This window comes from Ambystoma mexicanum, chromosome 5q, assembly GCF_040938575.1.
Source record: "Ambystoma mexicanum isolate Mex_15411 chromosome 5q, UKY_AmexF1_1, whole genome shotgun sequence".
Lineage (NCBI taxonomy): Eukaryota > Metazoa > Chordata > Amphibia > Caudata > Ambystomatidae > Ambystoma > Ambystoma mexicanum.
This window is the reverse complement of record NC_090933.1, coordinates 1,312,125,242-1,312,145,783: the sequence shown is the minus strand read 5'-3', so window position 1 is coordinate 1,312,145,783 and position 20,542 is coordinate 1,312,125,242. Positions and strand designations below refer to the sequence as shown.

General features: G+C 47.8%; 1 protein-coding gene across 6 annotated transcripts in view; it reads right to left on the bottom strand.

The window, feature by feature from the left end:
- Nucleotides 1-20,542, bottom strand: part of LOC138498068 (solute carrier family 52, riboflavin transporter, member 2-like) — a 308,844-nt gene that overhangs the window by 160,828 nt on the left and 127,474 nt on the right. For all 6 annotated transcript variants that reach the window (XM_069621915.1, XM_069621918.1, XM_069621917.1 and 3 more), the window contains one exon: nucleotides 2,903-3,002. In XM_069621915.1, coding sequence (XP_069478016.1) covers nucleotides 2,903-3,002 — 100 coding nt within the window. The remainder of the gene's footprint in view (nucleotides 1-2,902; nucleotides 3,003-20,542) is intronic.

The window sequence follows — 20,542 nt, the reverse complement described above, 5'->3', positions numbered from 1 at the left end:
TTCAGCTTATAAAACCCATCTGATTATTATGAGCCAGTTTCAGAAACAGGCCATTTCATCTTCTAGCGAATATTTTCACCAAGAGCTTTACATCAACATTCAAAAGAGAAATAGGCCGATCGTTCTCATATCGCGAGGGATTTTTACCTGGTTTCGGAATTACCATTATGAACACAGTTTGCACTGACTCAGAGACGGCCTCATTATGCACAATCTCTCTATACAATTGTGCAAGGAAAGGGGCCATGGAATCCATCAAGACCAGGACATTACCATTTGCTGACGCATTCATTTATTTATTCGGATTTATTTAAAGCGCACGTCAGCCCGGGGGCATCGTGGCGCTTCATGGAGTTTCCATTTTCCTCTACTGTTATTGGTGCATCGAGATCTAATCTGTCACGCTCATTCAGACTTGGCATATCTATTGAACAGAGATTATTATTAATTGCCAACTCAGAAACCATTTCATCAGCCCTATATAGGGAGGCATCATATTGTCTAAATTCTTCACAGGCTTCCTCATTCTTTCTCCTTATTGTTCCTCCCCTATCCACAACATAAAGCACCTGTCTGTTATTCCCCTTCTGCTGTAAACGGCTTGCCAAATAGGCTCCGGACCTCTCACTCAGTTCCCAGAAATCTTGTCGCAAATAGAAAAGATGCGTCTCTGCCTTATGATGAAGTTCACAATCCAAAGCCTGTTTGCATGGGACAAAGCCAACATTCTCCTTTCCTGGACAATCACAATCGCGTACCTCACTTGCTTCATACTCATCCTCTAGTTTGACCATACCATTATCCCTTTGGGATTTCCATAATTTTACCACGCAATGTTGCCTTCAACGCATCCCAGATTACTGATATGTAGTCAACTGAATGCAGGTTATCCTTCATAAACAGTGATATTTAAGTTTCTATATGGTAGACACATTCTAAAATCAGAGAGCAGCTGTGTATTCAAAGGCAATTGTTTCTTAGACCTCAAACTGCCTGCAGACTCATCCAGTGCCAACATAATAGGCGCATGATCTGAAATTACAACATCACCAATTGCAGCATTAAAAACGTCCCCACATAAACGTCTACTGATAAGGAAAAAGTCAATACATGATGACGTATCATTGAATGAAAACTATAACTTCTACTCTCCCAATTAAGATCTCGCCAAATGTCATGCAAACCCACTTGTCTAAATCTTAAAAGTCCCTTTCTCGCTTTATCACAAAAGAAAGTACAATAGATGAGAAACCAGATGTGGCAGGAAGCAGTGAGCGTCTGACAATAGGGTGAGTTTGGGGGGGGGGTTATAGGTCAAATGCATTTGATCGAATGACAATATGCTCGAGTCAATTTGACCGATAAAAAGGGTTGAATTTTTGGTGTTAAAACACCTTTTTTACTTATACTAGAGCAAAAAAGAAAATCTACTTTTTAAAAGAAATGAGACCTTTTTGTTTTCGGTCAAATTGACTCGAGCATTTTGTCATAAAATCAAATGCATTGAAACGTTTGACCAGACACCAGTTTGGGGGACATCTTACCAAGTTGTGCAGGGGAGTAAATGGAACAGCCACCGGGGACAATACATAAGTGGACATACGTAGATCAAGGACGAGCAGCATTTTAAGTGCCGCTGGGCAGTACGGCCAGCTGTGCTCGGGAAGGATTCATAATGGCGGAAATGCCAGGAGCTACGCGATGTGACCGCAGCCGATATTGTCGTGGCCGGAAAGTTTGCATGAGAAAGGTGCTAACTACCAAAAGTTTGCACCTTCCTCATTCTAACACATGTACATACCCATGACACCCACGACACCCCCCCCACCCATACCCCCCACAAACAAATCCCACTTCCCTTCTTTACGCTGGGTCCCTGCGGCGCCAGTCCCCTTTCACTTCCATGATCAGGAACCGGCGCTGCAGGGTTTTTTTTTTTTTTTTTTTTTTTAATTTTAACGGAAGGCTGCGGGGGGTTCCCCCCCCGCAACTCCTGCTCACTATACTGTAATTCATGCAAACCATTAGATTCGGTAAAAAAGTACAAACCCCAAAAAGCTAGAGTGAGGTGGGAGGCAGAGGAAGTAAGGGACAGAGCCAGGTTAGAGGCGAGGGGAAAAAACAGTAGCTAGAAGGCAGATGGGAGGTAGGTTAAGAGGCGAGGAGGTAGGCTTTTAACTTGGATTTGAACAGGAGGTGTGGGTGGAAGAGAAATCCATGCAAGTCGAGCAGAAGAGCCACTCCATAGAAAGTTGGCTAGTTCTCTCAATTTGCACCATCAAATGGTGTTGATGTGCCCCCTGAACTGCCTTGGCAATAGGATAGCACCTTGATCGAAGCTCGAGTATATTTTATCATACAAAGTTGAATTGGGGTATCACACCTGGCACGGTGGCACACCGAGCATCCTACGATTGGCCACACAGACACATATTTGAGCAACGCTTGGAACGGCAGAATCCAGAACACTCGGCTAGACTTTGTAAGTGCTAATCTAGCCTCTACCAGCAGCAGCAGCAGCCTTGCAGCACATTCCGATTGCCACCACAGCAATAATGCGGTTTGACCTCCCAGCGCAATATCTGAAATCTGTGCAATTTCTACTGGTGTAGGATTTATGATGGATTGTTTCCCAGTGTTGTGGAGGAACCCTACTTCCGTGACGAGGACGCGATCTGTGTCTAGCAGGCACCCAGTGTTTATACTGGGGACACCAAGAAGGATGTGCAGGTCCCCATTTACCTTTGGTGACCCGGTATACCTCGGGAGAGGGGCGCCCCAAAGGTCCTGGGGGAAGAGTGGGTCATGCACCCTCACACCAATTCTACCCAGATATTTACGCTTTGCTCGTTTCAGAATCCCCCAGACATGAGCGATTCTGGCGTTAGTCTACAGTGCTCACCTGACTCCAGGCTCAGCCTTGGTCGAGTCCTCCTTCCCTGGACTTTGGGGCAGGACGTCCACCTCTTCCTCCGGCTCCTGCCTTGGGATCTGCAGCAACCCTGTGAGAGAGAGAAGGGCCAACATCAGTCTACTGGTGACAAGAGGAAGATGAAACCCACTGCTCCAAGAGCCTGGACTGGCACTGCCCAGCCAGTTCAAGCAGGAGCTGCCCTGTGCAGTGCATGCGAGTAGCCGAGAACGACCCAAGCAACCAGCCACAGCCAAGCCAGTCTAGAACAGTGGCAGGAAACCACACAAAATATATGAAGAACGAGACTGTTAAAGACCTTCCTAAACACAGATCGCTTTTTTTCACTTCTCAAACAGTCCGAAAACCAATTACAAAACTTAAGCCATCCTTTCTATTGGCATTGCAAAGGTCTGTTTCGGATTTTGAAGTTGAAGTGATAGGAGTATGGCAGCCTGGGCACCTGTAGCCAGGATTGCCTCATAGGGAATAATGCCATATTAGGGGAATTCTGTTTTGGCAACTAGGGAATTTAGTACAACCTATGAACCCAAAATAATAGGCATAGGTGAAAACGTTGGAAGTCGATGGGGTGTGAGGCGGGACAAAGCCTGTGGGTATTTGATTTTTAATCACCCTTTGACCGACCACATCCACTGTCACCCAATAACCCCTGTCCTCTTCGCCCTCACGCACCCTCAGCCTACCCTCCTGGGATCTCCGATGCAGCGCCATCATTCAATACCCAATCATGGGCTTTTAGAGAGTTGCCACTGTTATATGGCTTAACCAAGCGTGCCTTCAGTTACTTCATTTAAAATCGACGGGTGTCCTTGCATCTGTTCCATGCACTGAACTTCTGTTAACTGGTACTGGCAACACTAACTTTTCAGTGTCTTGTATAGGCGTTTGCTAGGCACTGTTCACCTTTAGCCAGCTGTTGCCATGTTATGACCAGGTAGTACAATAATGACATTGCCTTGCAAATGTCCATCACCTATAAGGAACAATATGCAAACTACTAGCCAGGCATAAAGCATCTCACCCGCTTAATTCCCAACATACACACGGCACACCATTTCTTACTCACCAAGAGTCGGTTATCACTAGCAGACTGAGGTCCGCCATACCTACTCAACAGCCAGAGCGCTTGCCTTTCTCAAGGACTGTTTGAAATTTCGGGTTGCAGGTGTGGAGCTAGATGCCATTTCATGGGGCCTGTTAAGGGCTTAGAGCAGTGGTATTCAAACTGTGGGTCGCGACCCCCTAGGGGTCCGCGGGTGCATCCCAGGGGGGCCCTGAGAGCTCAGCATGAAAAAAGATATATTTTTTTTTTTTTTTAGATTGGAAGAAATGGGCAGGGGTGGCCCACATGGGCGGGCTGAAGCATGAAACTGTCTCAAGCAACAATGAAAAAGTGGCCCACAGTTGTAAATGGATATTCATTCCTTTAGTCACAGACTGGGCCTCATTACTACAATGGCGGACCAGTAACAACGGTGCTGGTAAGCTACCGGCACCGTTGCTACCGTTCCGCCATAGTAAGAGTTGTGCTCGTGGGTGCTTGACAGCCCCCGCCAGGTCTGACCTCAGCTCGTCGGATGCACCGGCACCGTTATTAACGGTGCCGGTGCATCCGAGCTCCCCCTTCCCATTTGAGCCATATGGGGCTCAAATGGGAATGGGGATCTACCGGCACCTTCAAAAGGGCAATTATCATGTCCGCCTAACTCGGCATGACCTAGTAATTGCCCATTCGCGGGTGCCAGACCCGGATGCAACTCCAGTGGCAGCCGTGCCGGTTTTACCGGCACAGCTACCGCCAGAGTAGTTATGAAGCCCACTGTTTCAATAGTACCCAAAGGGGTGCTTTGTGTTAAAATGTAAGTAAATTGTGATATATTCAGCAACAATGGTCAACATTACTAACTGCATAGTGGCCCCTCACCCATTATGGAGGAGCTAAGGAGCCAGCCCAGTGAAACAGTGAGCACTCCCTCAGCTGCTTTATCCAGCTAATGGAGTGCTCCTGGGCTGGCTGAACTGTCAAAGGGAAACACTGTTTCCCTTTGACAGTTCAGTTTAGTTCCCCAGCCGCACATGCTCACTGAGCCATGCAAGTGCTGGGGCGTTTTGCTTCGCCAGCATTGCATAGCTCATTGGAAATGCTGGCTGGGGCACTGCATGTCTGTATGTCCGAGGGGAAGCTCCTGCGCCTCCTCGCACATACGGACAGAGCAGCTGGAGCAGCACCCACACACACAGGCCAATGCAGAAGGTACGTTTATGTTCATTGTTTTTATTTAAACATGTGTATGGATGCGTTATGAGTGAGTGTATGGTGATGGATGCTCATGTGAATGATAGAGTGATTGCTGTATGAATGTGCAGCGCCTTGCATATACACATAATCATGTTCATTGTGTTAGGACCAGTGGGGCCCAGGGGACAGGGATGGTATCTTTTTACCGGACATCTATCATTCAAAACCCTCTGCCTTGTCCACAAGGCTTTCTGGGGCCTCGGTCCAAAATACCTTCAGCTATTCCTCCGCAAATACCTCCCCTCTCGAGCTCTTCACTCCTCTACCTCCAACTCCCTCAGGGTCAGTCGTTTATCAAAGAAACGAGCTGGGGGTAGATCTCCGTCTTCGGCTGGGGCCTCCCTCTGGAACAGCGCCCTGCCACTCTAAAACTTGAGGAGAACCATCTTTCTTCCTGCACTTATCAGACCTACCCTGTCTGCTGCCTTAAACGTAGCACTTGCAAATTGCTGGCTGCACTACCACTGTTTGTTGCCTTTATTATTTATTTATTGTTATTTATCTGTTTCTCCTCTGCTTCGCACTTTCCACTTCTCCCCCCTTCCATGCACTTTTCCCCTCACACTTGCGCGTTCTCAATGTCACTGGGCCTAGTAAGATCGCTGTTTTATTCTCCTCTGTTCCCCTCCCTTGCCTTGTCACGCTCTGAAACACTTGTGTACGAGCGCGATAGAAATAAAATATCAATGCCTGCCCCCTGGACTCCCAGCAACAATTGCAAACTGTTTGGCTATTTACCCATTTTTTGTTAAAAGTATGCTCTACAATGCAACATTTTAACCTATTATTTAAAAAAAAATTCACAGGGGGAAACCCCCCCGAACCTCCCCTTAATGCCCCTCCACTTAAAAAAGATTCACCAGCCGCCACTGGCCCTCAGACTGTGTTGGGAACGGGATGGGGGAACCGAGGGACTATGGTGGGAGCACAATGGGCGGGAACCATGGGATAGTGATGGGAGCAGAGTGGGGAGAGCCCTGGGTGTGTGATGGGGTGGGGAGAGACCAGCGACTGGGTAGGAGTGGGATGAGGGAGCCCAGCGACTTTGATGGGAGCAGGTGACGGCGCGCAATATATACTGTCCATTTGGCATTTCTGGGGGGTCCCGACCTGCCCAAATTTTGCTCAGGGGGGCCCTGGCCAAAAAAGTTTGAAGACCACTGGCTTAGAGGATAGCAAGTATCTGAGCTTTTTTTTTAACTGAGCCCCCACTTGACTAAATGTATTGTTGTCAGTACCCCCTACCCCCACAACAAGCCATACTTGCTTATATTTTCTTTTAAAATCAGTCACCCTATTTTGAGTGATTGTACAGTGCCCCTTTTTAGGAGTGTTCACAAGACATCAGCTTAACATTTCATGAAGTGCTCTCATTTGCTAACCTGCCACATTCCCAGGGGCCACCGTATGTACCCGGTGTACCAGAATATGCCCATGTTTTGCTGCAGAACTGCCATCTGCATGTGAAATGGCCCAACAAGTGCTGGATTTTGAATTCCAAAGCTAATAACGACAAACCATAGCCCACTTCTCACCAAACATTACCAGAGAAAAGACAGATGGTGATGAAACAGCTCCGGTAGAAAGCTGGCTTCTTTTTAGCACAAGTCACTTTATGCTCTTTTGCAGTAACTGCCAGCCAATCAGGTGGCTAGGAACGCAGGCTTGAACCGCCAATACAAGCCTGGGTCCTCAGACGCCCGACTCTCCCCACTGACATTTTCCCCCCACTGCCCGTCCCTGTTTTTTTTTTTTATCCATCAATCCCCTCGTTTCCCTCCCACATACCTTATCTTGCAACGGCCAGAATGAAAAGTGAAGAGGGGCTCCGTATGGAGCCCCGCAACCCTTTCCACGTCGGCCATGTTGGGGAAGGATTTTCCTTCCTACAATGGGACATGCGCAGCGTTCCATTGTAGAAAGGGACCCTTTTTAGCACCCCGGGTTGCCGCTTTGGTAACCTGGGTTGCTAATGGCCTTATGTACACATTCCACGAGCAACACTGGGGGCATGGGCCGTTAGCCCCCTGAGTTGCCCATGGAAAGGGCCACATCATAAATGGAGGGCTGCAAGCACCAGAATGCAAAATGAAGGGAGACAAAAGACCAGGAATGCTTTACTTCACACCTGATATGGGGCAACTTGAGATCGCCGTAAACCCTCGTGACCAACGGAAGGATTCAAAGCAGTGAGTCTCCTCAAAATCCAATCTACCCATATTCAGGACGTGACCTACGCCATGCAGCCCAGCCCACCTGTGCGGCGTTGCCCAGCCCGCCCTTGCGCACCACCCCTGCACGTGCCACGCGTTGCCCAGGCCCCGCCTGTGCTACCCAGCCCCCCCCTTCCCGCTTGCTACCCAGGCCCCCCCATGGCTGCGCTACCCAGCCCCGCTGTGCGCGCTACCCCACTCAGCCAACCACCCCCACGCACGCACACTATCCCACCCACCAGCACCTCCTGTGCGCCACCCTCACCCGCACATGCTACTAACCCCACCAAACCTCCACCCCACACGCACTACCCCAGACCCACCCTCCCCCGCCACACACACACACACACACACACACACACACAACCCCACCGAGTCTCCCCCACACGCACATGCTCTACCCCACTCAGCCCCCCCACACTCATGCTACCCCGCGTGCACACTATCCCACCCAATGCACACTCACCCCGCTGAACACGCCATCCCATAATTATTCCAGACTATAGCACAGGGGCTCAAGTGGACGTCGTCAACATATGGCTCCAAATGGTTTCATTTACTTTCAAGGTAAACTGGGGGTTTGTTATATAGAGTGAGAATCCTGTTACAGGATGCGGTCATTATCCTGACAAAATGTTAAAAAATTGCATTTTCAGGGTTCATGGTCCCGAAAAGTAGAATTCTTTAATGTTAAAGGTATAGAGTACGACTGGGGACGGAGTTATGACCGGGGTGGGGGAAACTGGATGTATGGGAGACCTCCACTCGGTAAAAAGGGAGTTCATGACAATACAAATCAGGGAAGGCAGGTCGGGAAAGGTGAAGTAGGAGCTTAGGACGAGGACCTCAACGGAAGTACCAGAGCATGTACAGAGAATACAGCCCGTTTCTTGAAAAGAAGGTTGTGGCTGAGCTGGCATTGCCCTGCTCTCGACGTAGTATTCAATGTAGTAGAGAGGTTAGAATAGCTAGCGGCACCCGGGGGTATAGTGCAGTGATCTCGCATTCTGGCGCCCACTGTCTCGCTGTAGAAGAGAGTAGCATTCTCATTTCCTAGAGACAGTCCCCAGTAGACCATTTGAAGAGTGAGCGGGAGCATCAGAGACATCACCCCCCTCCTCACGGTGAGGCCCAGCCTGGCCTATGGCGGCATACATGGGCATCACATGTGTTCTGCAGCAGGGGTTAAAATTGCAGGGTGCAGGCAGGCATTTAGGAAGTCCCTTGGGCCCTCCGGTCTCCACAGCATACCATTGGCTAGTGGCGAGCACACATGTCCAGCCGTGCTGCAGCGATGGCGCCATCACACCGAAGGATGTATTAGCCATACTGGATGGCTGGCAAGTCAAGGGAGACATGTTCTGGGGGAGGGCAAGGAGCCAGAGGACTGGGTTGTAGGCTCAAAATTGTTTTATATTTTTATTCGTGCTTGTGTAAAATCACACATTGCTTGCTCCGCACAAAAGAAAATGATCTGAGGGCAACCTATTTTATCGCAAGTATAGTTCAGAGCGCCTTTCAAGATTCAAAGGATGAAGAGGTGAGAAGTAAAACTAAAGTTACAAAATACTTCAAGAATATGAAGATTAGGATAGAGAAGCAGGAGTTGGGGAGGTGGAGGGGCAGGGAGGAAACCGCTATGCTTTGAGGCACTTGGATAGAGAAGCAGGAGCTGGGGTGATGGAGGGGCAGGGAGGAAACCGCTATGCTTTGAGGCACTTGGATAGAGAAGCAGGAGCTGGGGAGATGGAGGGGCAGGGAGGAAACCGCTATGTTTTGAGGCACTTGGATAGAGAAGCAGGAGCTGGGGTGATGGAGGGGCAGGGAGGAAACCGCTATGTTTTGAGGCACTTGGATAGAGAAGCAGGAGCTGGGGAGATGGAGGGGCAGGGAGGAAACCGCTATGTTTTGAGGCACTTGGATAGAGAAGCAGGAGCTGGGGAGATGGAGGGGCAGGGAGGAAACCGCTATGTTTTGAGGCACTTGGATAGAGAAGCAGGAGCTGCGGAGATGGAGGGGCAGGGAGGAAACCGCTATGTTTTGAGGCACTTGGATAGAGAAGCAGGAGCTGGGGAGATGGAGGGGCAGGGAGGAAACCGCTATGTTTTGAGGCACTTGGATAGAGAAGCAGGAGCTGGGGAGATGGAGGGACAGGGAGGAAACCGCTATGTTTTGAGGCACTTGGATAGAGAAGCAGGAGCTGGGGAGATGGAGGGACAGGGAGGAAACCGCTATGTTTTGAGGCACTTGGATAGAGAAGCAGGAGCTGGGGAGATGGAGGGACAGGGAGGAAACCGCTATGTTTTGAGGCACTTGGATAGAGATTTAATGTTAAAGGGGTTTATATAGCGCGCCATCACCAACGGAGTTGATCCCCAGGCGGATTGGTAAACAAGAGGAGGGCAAGTAGGGTTAGTTGGGTGGCGGGGGTGTAGGCGAGTGGGAGAAGTGGTGTGCTGATGGCGGCTTCTGGTCAGTATACACTGTGTGCTGAGCTTTGGTGCGAGTATCGGACCGGGCGAGAACTTGTGTGCAGTTGGTGCTGTTTATGTGTTTGTTGTTGATGATGTGCGGTAAAGTGTGTGCGGTTTGCTGGGCGAGAGATGAGTTTTCAGGAGGGTTATGTATGCAGAGATTTGAAAGTTGGGTTAGTAGGGTCTGTGTCCTGGTTCCAGTACATCTTGTTCCATTTAAAATTGTATTCCTGTGGGTGGGGTTATTGCAGATTTCCTTTATTGGCCGTCTGACTGTTGTGTGAGATGGTGCGGCGTGCTCCCAGCTATATTCTAATGAGCTTTCTATAGTGTGATTGGTATGTCTAGTTCTCTCCCTCTGGTGTGGGACCTGAGGATTGGGTGCTCCCTATTCCCTTGCTATCTATTGTGAGATAGGTCTGTTGGAACTTGGGCGTGCCTCCGGGCCAGGGTATTATTGATGAGTCGTTTTAGTCCTTCTGTCTTGGTCTGCCTATGTTTTCAGTCTCTAGTGTCCTCCTATCCTGGCTATCTCTTAGTTAGTCGTTCGGTGTGTCGTGGAGCATCTTCCTTAGATTCTATTTTTTAGTTGAATGCTTGGTGGGAATCGAGATGCGTCTTCACTCATCATTGTTTTAGTTGCATGTGGCTCTGTGGCAAGTCTTCTATAAGTGAAGAGCCAGGATTTGAGCAGTTGAGTGAGAGTGCAGATGTGAAGAGTTGGGGTGTTCCATGCCCTGGTTGTCCAGTGGGTAAATGCTTGTTTTTGTGTACATGCTAGTTTGCAGAGTGGAATGTGTAGGTGATGCTAGCTAGCTTGTCTGGTGTTTGTGTGGTGATGGGTTCGAGTCTGGCGTGAAGTTAAGATAGGGTGTCATTTGAAGGCAATTCTCCGGGATACAGGGAGTCGGTGGAGCTAGGCACACGTTGTGGTGACATATTAATATTTCAAAATGGCACTTACTCTTGCCATTACATTTGAAAAGAAAATTATTTAAAAATTGCACTGAAATTGTAATGTTAATTTCTAATGATCGCTTCCAGTACACTTATCATAATAGGAACTTTAGACTTGTTTTACTGAGCAAAGCACATTAGCAAAACCTAGAATAACCATTTACATTAGTTTCTGATTATAGGGTATTCTCAACAGGATCACTCTAGTACACGCCTATATTGTACTGTTTCGAAATACACATGAGAAAGGGCAAAGGGACATATGGCACCAGCAACAGGTCCTGTCTGCTTTGCATGAACACAAGTGTATTTTGGGAACCTACGGTCAAAAGATCTTTATATCTGATCAAAAGGCCTGTAATAATAAAATGGTGTATGCTTGAATCACTATGCACTGTGAGAAAACCAGAAGAGGTCTCGCCCACTAGTCCCCGGGGCTCTGTCACCCAGGTGGCCAGGACAAGGCCATCGCTTTTGGATACAGTTCCAGGCGATGGACCAGTGCGGGAGGATGACCTGGGTGAGGGGGTCTTCAGGGAGTGGGACACCAGATGGCGAGACTCAGTATCCCGTTCCCTGTAACACCTTTACCCCAGGATACTTAGGAACCCAACCCCCAACACGAACACTTTCTCACGGATAACTTGCTATGAGAGAAAACAGACTAACACCCGAGCCGTACACCTGACATGTCCCAATACATTGGTCAGGCAATTACTGACCATTACACACACCTGACTTCCATTACACTTCCCCCACATGGATAAAAGGCGGAGCACAAGAGCACACTCGGAGCAAGGCAAATCACACGAGGAAGCAGTAGTTCCAAGAGGCAGTTTAACACAGGGCAACGACAGTAAAACAGAATGGGATTGCAAGGAGGGACGTGCCCTTGACCTTTTCCACAAGGAACCGTTACTTTCATGAGCCTTAAAGAACAGAAAACGTAAGACCAGGAAACAAGGCTGAAGAATCCTGCATTGTGTGTCGGAGGTACCAAGGGCTATCCTGTGTCGATAGTCAAGGCTGGGAGAATCGCTTGCTGCCTTTGTCCTGTCCTTTGCTTCAACAACAAAGCAGCAGCAGTGAAGTCAGCACAGCCATGGAGTTGGGGAGACAATACCAGACTGGTCTGTGTTGAAGCCAAGGTTGCAAGTGGCAGCATTGTATAGTGAATGCTGAAGCCAACAGTGTATGAAGCGTATGTGATAATCAACACAAGTAAAATTGAACAGATGAGTGATTTAACTTTGAAGCCAAGGAACGATACCTTAGACAGAGTGGTCTGGCACCATGTACGTGCTTATTTGAAAGACTCTGTAAGGTATGCCAACTGAAAGATGGCAAAAGTGAAAGAGTGAAAAAGAATTTTGAATCAAAGTGGTCCAAGAACAGGTCAAAATCCTGTGCACAATCAAAAGTCTTCAATGTTAATAGCGTAAAGAAAGTTGTTGACAAAAGTAGATGAAGTTGGTCCGAGCCCGGCTGAGGGAGACTAATTGAACATTGTGCTAAAAGGATCTGAGCCCGGATGAGTGGGATCCGAGATGAATCGTGAATCACCCGAGAAATTGAGTACTTGTGAAATCCTAATAGGAAAAAAAACAGTTTGTCGCATCAGGCCCTCTGAAAGAAGAGACTTTGAAAAGCAAAGAGCCTTTGGCACAGAAGGCCACGGTGTTGAAGTTTTGAACTGCACCCTTGTGCTAGAGAAGACAGCGATTGTGCTAAACTCGAGTCCCGTACTAAAAAGGGGGGAGGAGGGAGGCCAACGGCCAGAACATCCTGACATATAATTTTGTGAACACTTGACAAGGCACCAGTACTGCATTATTTGATGGTCATAGCTTGCTCCTCATCTTCAGCTTTCGGTTTAGATAGGCGTTTTCCAAACCCTTTTTGAACACCCTTGAACTGTGGTCACTTGTGTCTGTCTTACTGTTGATACCATGCCTTCCTTTCAGCACATAATGCACACTGGCAGTCCTACAAATAAAACTGAGTATCGGCCCCCTTTACTCCCTACAAATAGGCAAAAAACTCCCAAAGAGGGAGTAAAAATACTCCCAACAAAGATAGCAAGGAAACACTTAGGATGTATCACATGTGGGTTGGTAGTCGCCAATATAGGTTAGAACATAGTTGAATCTGTATGTTTTTGTTTAAAGCAGGATTACACTGGTGTTAAGTCACCTATGGCCCATGCTAGTAGTTAGAAATACATAAAGCATAAAGACTCTTTGTAGACCAATTGTACACTTATTTGTAGTCTTATATGTAAGGCTTATACAAGTGTTTTATTTCATAGTATTCAGTAATGGTTTTGAAACAATAAAGGTAATGCATACCAGTTTATCGGAGATAGACACAGAAATTAGAGCATAAGTCTCAAGTTCTGTGCTAAGCCAAACATTTTCAAAACAAGAATAGGGACATTGCTTCACATTCAATTAACAATACAGTGTACATTAAAAAGCATCCAAGTGCATTGCATTGTTGGAGATACGGACAAATACAGGTAATCGGACAACATGATGAAGCGGATATGTACAAATTACACAAGATCATGATGCTCCAATATAAAGAATGGGGGATGAAGAAAAGGATTGTCTTTCTTAAATAAAGGCAACCCCGTTTACTGTGGGTCTTGTTGTTGTGATATGTTGATGACCAATTCTCGGTCTACGTTGGGAAGAACTCCCCAAGATTGACAATTGGATGGGCTGGTGGAAAGTCTGGTCCTAGGACGTTTCGGCTGCCAGATGTGGTATCTTCTTCTGGGCCGCAGGATTGCATCTCCCCGAAGGTTGTGAACACAAAACAAAAAGGAAAATGTAACTCTTGAGGAGAGCTTCACCTTCAAATAGTATGACAACACATAATGGGTCAAAATAAGCTAATGATGATCGACAAAAAAGAAGTTTTGTCTAAAAACAGTGCTTGCTGACCTTGTGCTTGGGTCAGGAGCGTGGGAGGGGAGGGGGGGAACCAATGGAGCAGTGTAGGCTATTGGTTGAGTAGAGCCAAATGTGGTCAGTAGATGGCACAATCTGGAGTGGTCAATGGCGTGAGCAAAGTGGGCTGGAATTGAAAAAAGGGGAAAACAGTGATGAAAGCAATTAGTCATGCGCTAGTGAGGGGGCATGGTAAAAGGGCGAGCAGGGAGGGATGTGCTGTGTAAGCAAAGAAGAAAGTAAGTCTTACCACGCAGAGAACTGTGAGGAACGTAGTTGTCCTTAAAGGAATGGCAGGGTGCATTGCAGCGGAACGCTGGTTGAGCACATTATGGTAGGAGTAATTCTACGCATAACTGCGTGTAGTATCTGGGGTCCAACATGGGGGCCTGGAGGCTTGAAGGCACGAAGAAATTGCGCACTTATATCAAGCTGCAGGGGTACAAAATAATGCAAAGAAAAGGGTTTGCCAGCTGATAACGCATAGTTGGCCAAAAACCAAAGCGAGAGGCATTTATTTCCATGGAGCCCGGCAGGAACTCAGTGGTTTGGATCATATGGGGCTTTCCTAGGCACAGAGAAGGAATCTTGTGTGTGGATGTCCGGGCTGCAGTGGCTGTTACACTAGAGCTGTATACGCGTGCAGCTATACATCCGCTGGGCGCATGCACGGGCACGTAGTGTGATGCTCATGCGCACAACTGTACCCAGTGTAGGCCGATAGTAGCATTGCCGTGGCAACGTTGGTACGGCCAAATGAGATCCACGGAGAACATGGCCCAAGGCTAACAAGAGTTTGTAGGTGAGCGCCGTGTGGCGATCTCTGAAAATCTGGGGAAAAGAGGTAGACTTTGTTAAGCTTATGAGCACTCCAGTATTGGTTTGGAACGTGGGGATTCCAGTGTGATGCGGTATAGCGAACTCGAATTCCTGGCAGACATAACTCAAAATGCCTTAAATGCTGGAGGGACGCAGCAGGCTGCAGACTGCGTAAGGAATATCAATTGCATGTGATTGACATGTAATGTGTACCGATGGTAGAGGGCAGATGTTGAGTGTCTGGTACCAAGGTAGTGTAGGACAAAGGGGGGGGGGGGGCATAGAGGACCTATACCCCAGCCTGAGCACACACCGAGTGGTGGACAGGAGATGCAAAATCTAAATATGGTGCTGTGTCATAGGGCAGGCCCAGAAGTACATTGGGGGTGCCAATGTAGAGTATGCAAGGCGCGATACAAGGGAGGGTCCCTATAAGCGTGTGGCATGGGTACCGTTCTTGTGCTATAAGGTGTGCCTGCTCTGTTTGAAAAACTACTGTACTGCCCCTGGTGTTACATGGTGTGAATATGGAGAGATGGAATATTAGAGAAATCACTCCAGAAAACATCTGGGTGGTCTGGCACTAGTAATAGCAATTGTCCATCAGCGTTACTTCATTGAGGCCCATTTTAATTGTGCGCAACTTGAAAATCCACCAGGCCCCTTTGTAATTGAGGGCATTCTTCGTGTTAAAGGTGTTTTGAACCTTGAAACACTGCTTTCACCCGCACAGCCCCATTGGTAAGTTTGGATCAACTCTACTACTACTCCTACAGCCTAATCTGAAGAGGTACACAATGTACCTTTGCAGTTGCAAAAACTAAGAAATGTATCAGTAAAACATTTCTGTTTTACAGTTAAAACATGTTTACTCCCATCAAAAAATATTTTACTCCCAGCTTTTAGAAATCGGGAGTAAAACACTTCCAACGTCTGGAGCACTGCACAGTGGGCATGGTGCTCATTTACATTTTTCAATCACTGCCATATAGTGGAGATGAAACCTATGAACGTTGACTTGCATAGGATGTATGTCCATTGATAGTTTCTTTAGTCGAGATCCAACTGCTTGAATAGTTTTGGTCGATTTTCTTTTCTTCATAGAAAGTGGCTGGAGACCGCCGCAACCCCCTCTGCCCCATGACCCGCCCCTTCTCAGCCACCCCCCACCAATATTGCCTACCACAGCCATTTGATCAACATGTTTTTCGAGGGGGGGGGGGGAAATCGACCAGAAAAATGTGAGCAGTTGGAATTCAATCAATTATTGGTCGAACAGACCTACTTCCCTTGTGAACATTCGATTGCTAATAATATTTGACTCACCGGACATAGCGACCATTTTCCCCCAAAAATACCTGGCACGGGTCCCAACCTCAAACTGGAAAATTTGGGACAGATTCCCATGCAACAGTTCAAAATGTATTGAGCAGAGGGAAAAAAAAGCCCTTTTCAGACCAAGCCTATTCGTTATCCCAAAGAGAAAAGGCTCCTCATTTAAAGAAGTGCAGAGCGAAAATGCCTGGACTTATGCGAGCCTAATAAATATTGAGCACAAAGTATGTGGAGAAGGGGGCCCACAGTCCCCAAAAAAGTATATGTTTCTCATGGTGCATTGCTATGCGGCTTTTGCATTTTGATTGATGCAAGGTGTTCCCACAATAATTGTGTTAGTCCTCACAATTATATTAGGAGGGGGGAAAGAAAATGTTTCACATCAGTGCAGTGGTGGGAGGGGAGAGCAAATGATGAGTCGGACACTTTGGGGAGCGCTAGCAAGTCCTTTTGCAGTCAGATTTTTTTTCGACTAACTGCCGGAACATGGCAGTCTTACCCATGGAAGCTGAAGCGTGTCACTGGAAGAAACGAGGCGAAGATGGTATTGGGATACGGGCTGGGAAAATTGACTTCAAAGGGGGGATGCGTGAAGACCCAAAAAGGAGGGTACATAGAGGACAGAGAGCTAGTGAAGTCACTCTTACTTTTCACTCAATGATATGTATGAACACTCAAAAACTATTTTAGAACGCACTAAGAAATTCAGGGACAGCAAAAGCCACTTAGAGTTTAAGAACGTCTCCATGTATTTCAAGGTAAGCAATCAACATGTTGGTACATAACTATCCACTACCCAATAGCTAGTTATACCCAGTGTTACAAGTTTAGAAGAGCAGCAGCTATTCAAGGTAAGTAAAACAATATACTTTTAAGAGGGGCTACAAGCAACTCAAAGAGAAGTATTAACTTCCAGGCTGTTTAAGATCTGTATTTAGATTGGTGAGGAAGGCTTGCCCAGGGGCAACGCGTCTGTCTTGGAAGCAAGACAACGCAGCGCAACACAGGTTTGAATCCTGATCGTGCGCTTAGAAACCACTCTGTGGTATTAAGCGCGTTATGAAAAACCATTATAATTATAAAGCAGATCAGGGAAAGCAAAACCCAATGGCACACTTTAAGAATGGCAATCTGTTAATAAAGGTAAGTAAACCCTACTGGTAAGCTTTTACACTCATTCAGTTAAGAAGAAACAAACAGTACCAATACTTACTTTTTAGAATGTGAAACAATATTCAAAGTAAGTAGTTTTGCATGTAACTGCTTAAATAGTAGTGGCTCGCGCCCACAATTGTTACAGGAAAATGACAGTAATGACAGTTCCACTGCTTAAATAGTATTAGTAACCCGGCGAGAGACAATCGGAAGGCAAGAGCTATTCTGATTGGCTCTCGCCAGGTCCCTACCCGGCCGGGAATCCCTTCATCGGGATTCCACGGCCTTTGTTCCCGGCGGGGGCCGTGGCAGCCCCTCAGCCAATGAGGAGGCTCGAAGCGGGGCCATCCCCGCTCCGCGCCTCCACACGGCTGGAGGCTTCCCTCGTCCCCCGCCGGGGACGCAGGTACGTTTTGTTTTTTTTTTCTCCCCCATCCCACTCCCGCCCTCCAAACCACACTTACCTTATTTTTGATCCTTTTTTCGGGAGCGGGCGCGCTGGGAACACTTGTGTTCCCAGCGCGTCCGCTCCCGATGCCCGCCATGGAAAGGGAAAACGGACTCCGTTTTCCCTTTCCATGGCGGCGGCCATTTTCTTGGTCGTTTTTTTTTCTCCTGAAACGCTGCAGCGCCGAAACGCTGCAGCGTTTCAGGACACAAAAAAAAATAGCTTTTAGTGCCCCGGTCACGCAATTTTTGCGGGCTGGGGTACTAATAGCAATAGAACCCGAGCGTCGGGGGCATTACCGTCTCAGGTAATGCCCCGGGGCCTTCGGTAAGGCCCTCGCTTCGCTCGGGTCCTTACCTATGGGCCCCGGGGCCTTCGGTAAGGCCCTCGCTTCGCTCGGGTCCTTACCTATGGGCCCCGGGGCATTACCTGAGACGGTAATGCCCCCGACGCTCGGGTTCTATTGCTTAAGTGGTTTGCTCTAGCAATTGTTACAGTCACAACACTAACTCTTTTACAAGAAAGAACCTTTTACACTGGTTATAGTTTTGAAGACAGAAGCCTTATCTTTTGTAGTCCTTTCCTATACTAGAGCATGGGTTTTCTCAGAGGAAGAAGAGGGAACCTAGTGGTCTATGAGCCACCTGTAGGCAGGTAGGATAGGTTTCAGTTGCATGAAAGTCAGAGTTCCAGAGGATATCTTCTTCAACAAGTAATAGCTTCAGAGTTAGTTTAAGTGTTTAGGGTCTTAATAGAAGGCTCCCTATATGCGTTCCAGCACTACACCTGGGCAAGTAGTACGGGCAAACTCCCAACCACACGAATCACCCACTCAGCCTCCCAGGAGTCACACAAGCCTTAAAGTAATTATTACCCAAGCCAACACAGTACCTTAGGAGAAATAAGAGAGCTTCTGGGTGGATTCCTTCAGGATACCTGAGCACAGGACTCGGTACCTGGTCTCTTGGTCTGGAGACAAAAGAACAGACACTGGATGGGAACTTGCAGCAGCATTGTAAGAGGAGGCTCGCAGCAAAGGACAATTCATGGATTCTTGTGGCTCGGTGGATTGGGCACTCGTTTCCAGGTACCTGATACGAATATCGCCGGTCAGATTCTCTTCACTAATCTGGTCCTACGCTCTGGTGATTTGAATCCAGTCTCTGGAGGACCAGCAGGTGTCCACCAAAATTTCAAACGAAATCGGACTTTGGAAGACTGTGCACAGCACTCTGGCCCGAGGTCCCCTGGTATTTGCGTTTTGCAGCCCAGCAAGGTCACAGCATGTCAAAGGATGGCTCGTTTTGTACATCTTCGAGAGTAGTTAATTTCACCAGGCTCTGGGTAGGAGTTGTATTCAGGACCCCCCCCCAGGTCGATTGGAAGGAAGGGTTACATCAGGCTCCAGTTACACAGCAGGCTCTCCTGTCCTGGAAATGGTTACAGATGTTGTTTCTTCATCTTACTCTTCGGATTTGGTTCCACTGGTCGACTTGCCAGCAGCTTCCAGGATCGGAGTATTTAACAGGAACTAAGGATAGTTGAAGGGAGGATAACTCTGTGGCAACGCGTGTCTTGGAAGCACGACCACGCCGAGTAACACTGGATCGAACCCCATATGTGCACTTAAAACGATCTTGGGATTAAGCATGTTATAAATAACCTGCACAATCCGTATGTTCAAGGCCTAATAAGATCATCCCCCTTGAGATACGTGTATAGGAGAATAATACTAAATGACCAATACATTAAAAAAAAACAACAGCACAACTTCTGCAAACTCTACCTGCAGGTTACAGAAAGAGGTGACGGTCTGGCTGTCCAATCGCGGCACCCCAGCCCACCCCACTGCAAACTGGTTCCTTTCAGGCAAGCTGGAAGACAAAGGGTTTCAGAGTTGTGGACTCCTCCCTCGCTTCCTGCCTTCTCAGATACTCTGGAGCCTCGGCGGGGAATACAAAGAACTCCCGCCGAAGACAAAACTACAACCAATATCGTTCACACCTAGGTCGGCAGAAGAAGACACAAGAAAGAACTGGGGTACTTAAAAATGGCCAAAAAGAAAGCGCCCGCCAGTCTAGCAGAATGGTGACCCTTCTGTGTATTACCGCGGCTGATTTGGCAACTTGCAACAATGACGAGAAAGGGGGTACATTGCATCTCCCCAGCACTCCACATAAGGTGGGGGGTGCTGGCTCACTATATTAAAAGGTAAAGGGGATGAAAATCCCTCTTTACCCCACGGGATTAGTAGTTCACCCAAGTACAGTAAAGCGAAATAAGAAAAGAAGCCATTGCATTTAAATGGTGTGCTGCCATACTAAACAGTCATCCCAAAGTTATAGGAAACTAGAACTCCAATCACACACTATGGAGAGACATAAAAAGGTCACCCATACAAAGAGTAAAAGACGAGGTGAGAGGGGATAAACGATTCCCCTTCACCTGGGGACAAGGTCAAATAATTGCCACGCCCAAGCCCAATGTTCTGGGGCTGGTACAGGTCAGGAAGATGCATCATAATGATGAAAGTCTCACCCGACAGGGGGGGGGCTCAGAAAGAAAGCTGAATGCTAAGGTGTTTGCCTCACTGCGAGAATCCAAACACATCTGGTTCCCTTGGGAATCATTCCCAGTCCATCGATTCCTGTGGGAAATCAATAGAATAAATAAAACGCTGCCCGGCACTTCACACTGATGGGTCATAACTGCTGGCAAGGTGCAAGCATCCCCACCCAAAGTGGCCTAATGGGTGGAAAGTGGTACTGGCCAAAGCCGAAAGCTTCACTACTACCCAAGGGGACACTCGCCATGTCCGAAGACTATCGCCAGTGGGCGGCAGTTAACGACCCGACGGGGGGTTGGGGGGAGTGCCCAGTGGGCCACAGTCTTACCTTATTGGTGCTAAGGGGTCCCTGGCCGTTTTGTTGCTTTGAATATGTTCTCCTTAACT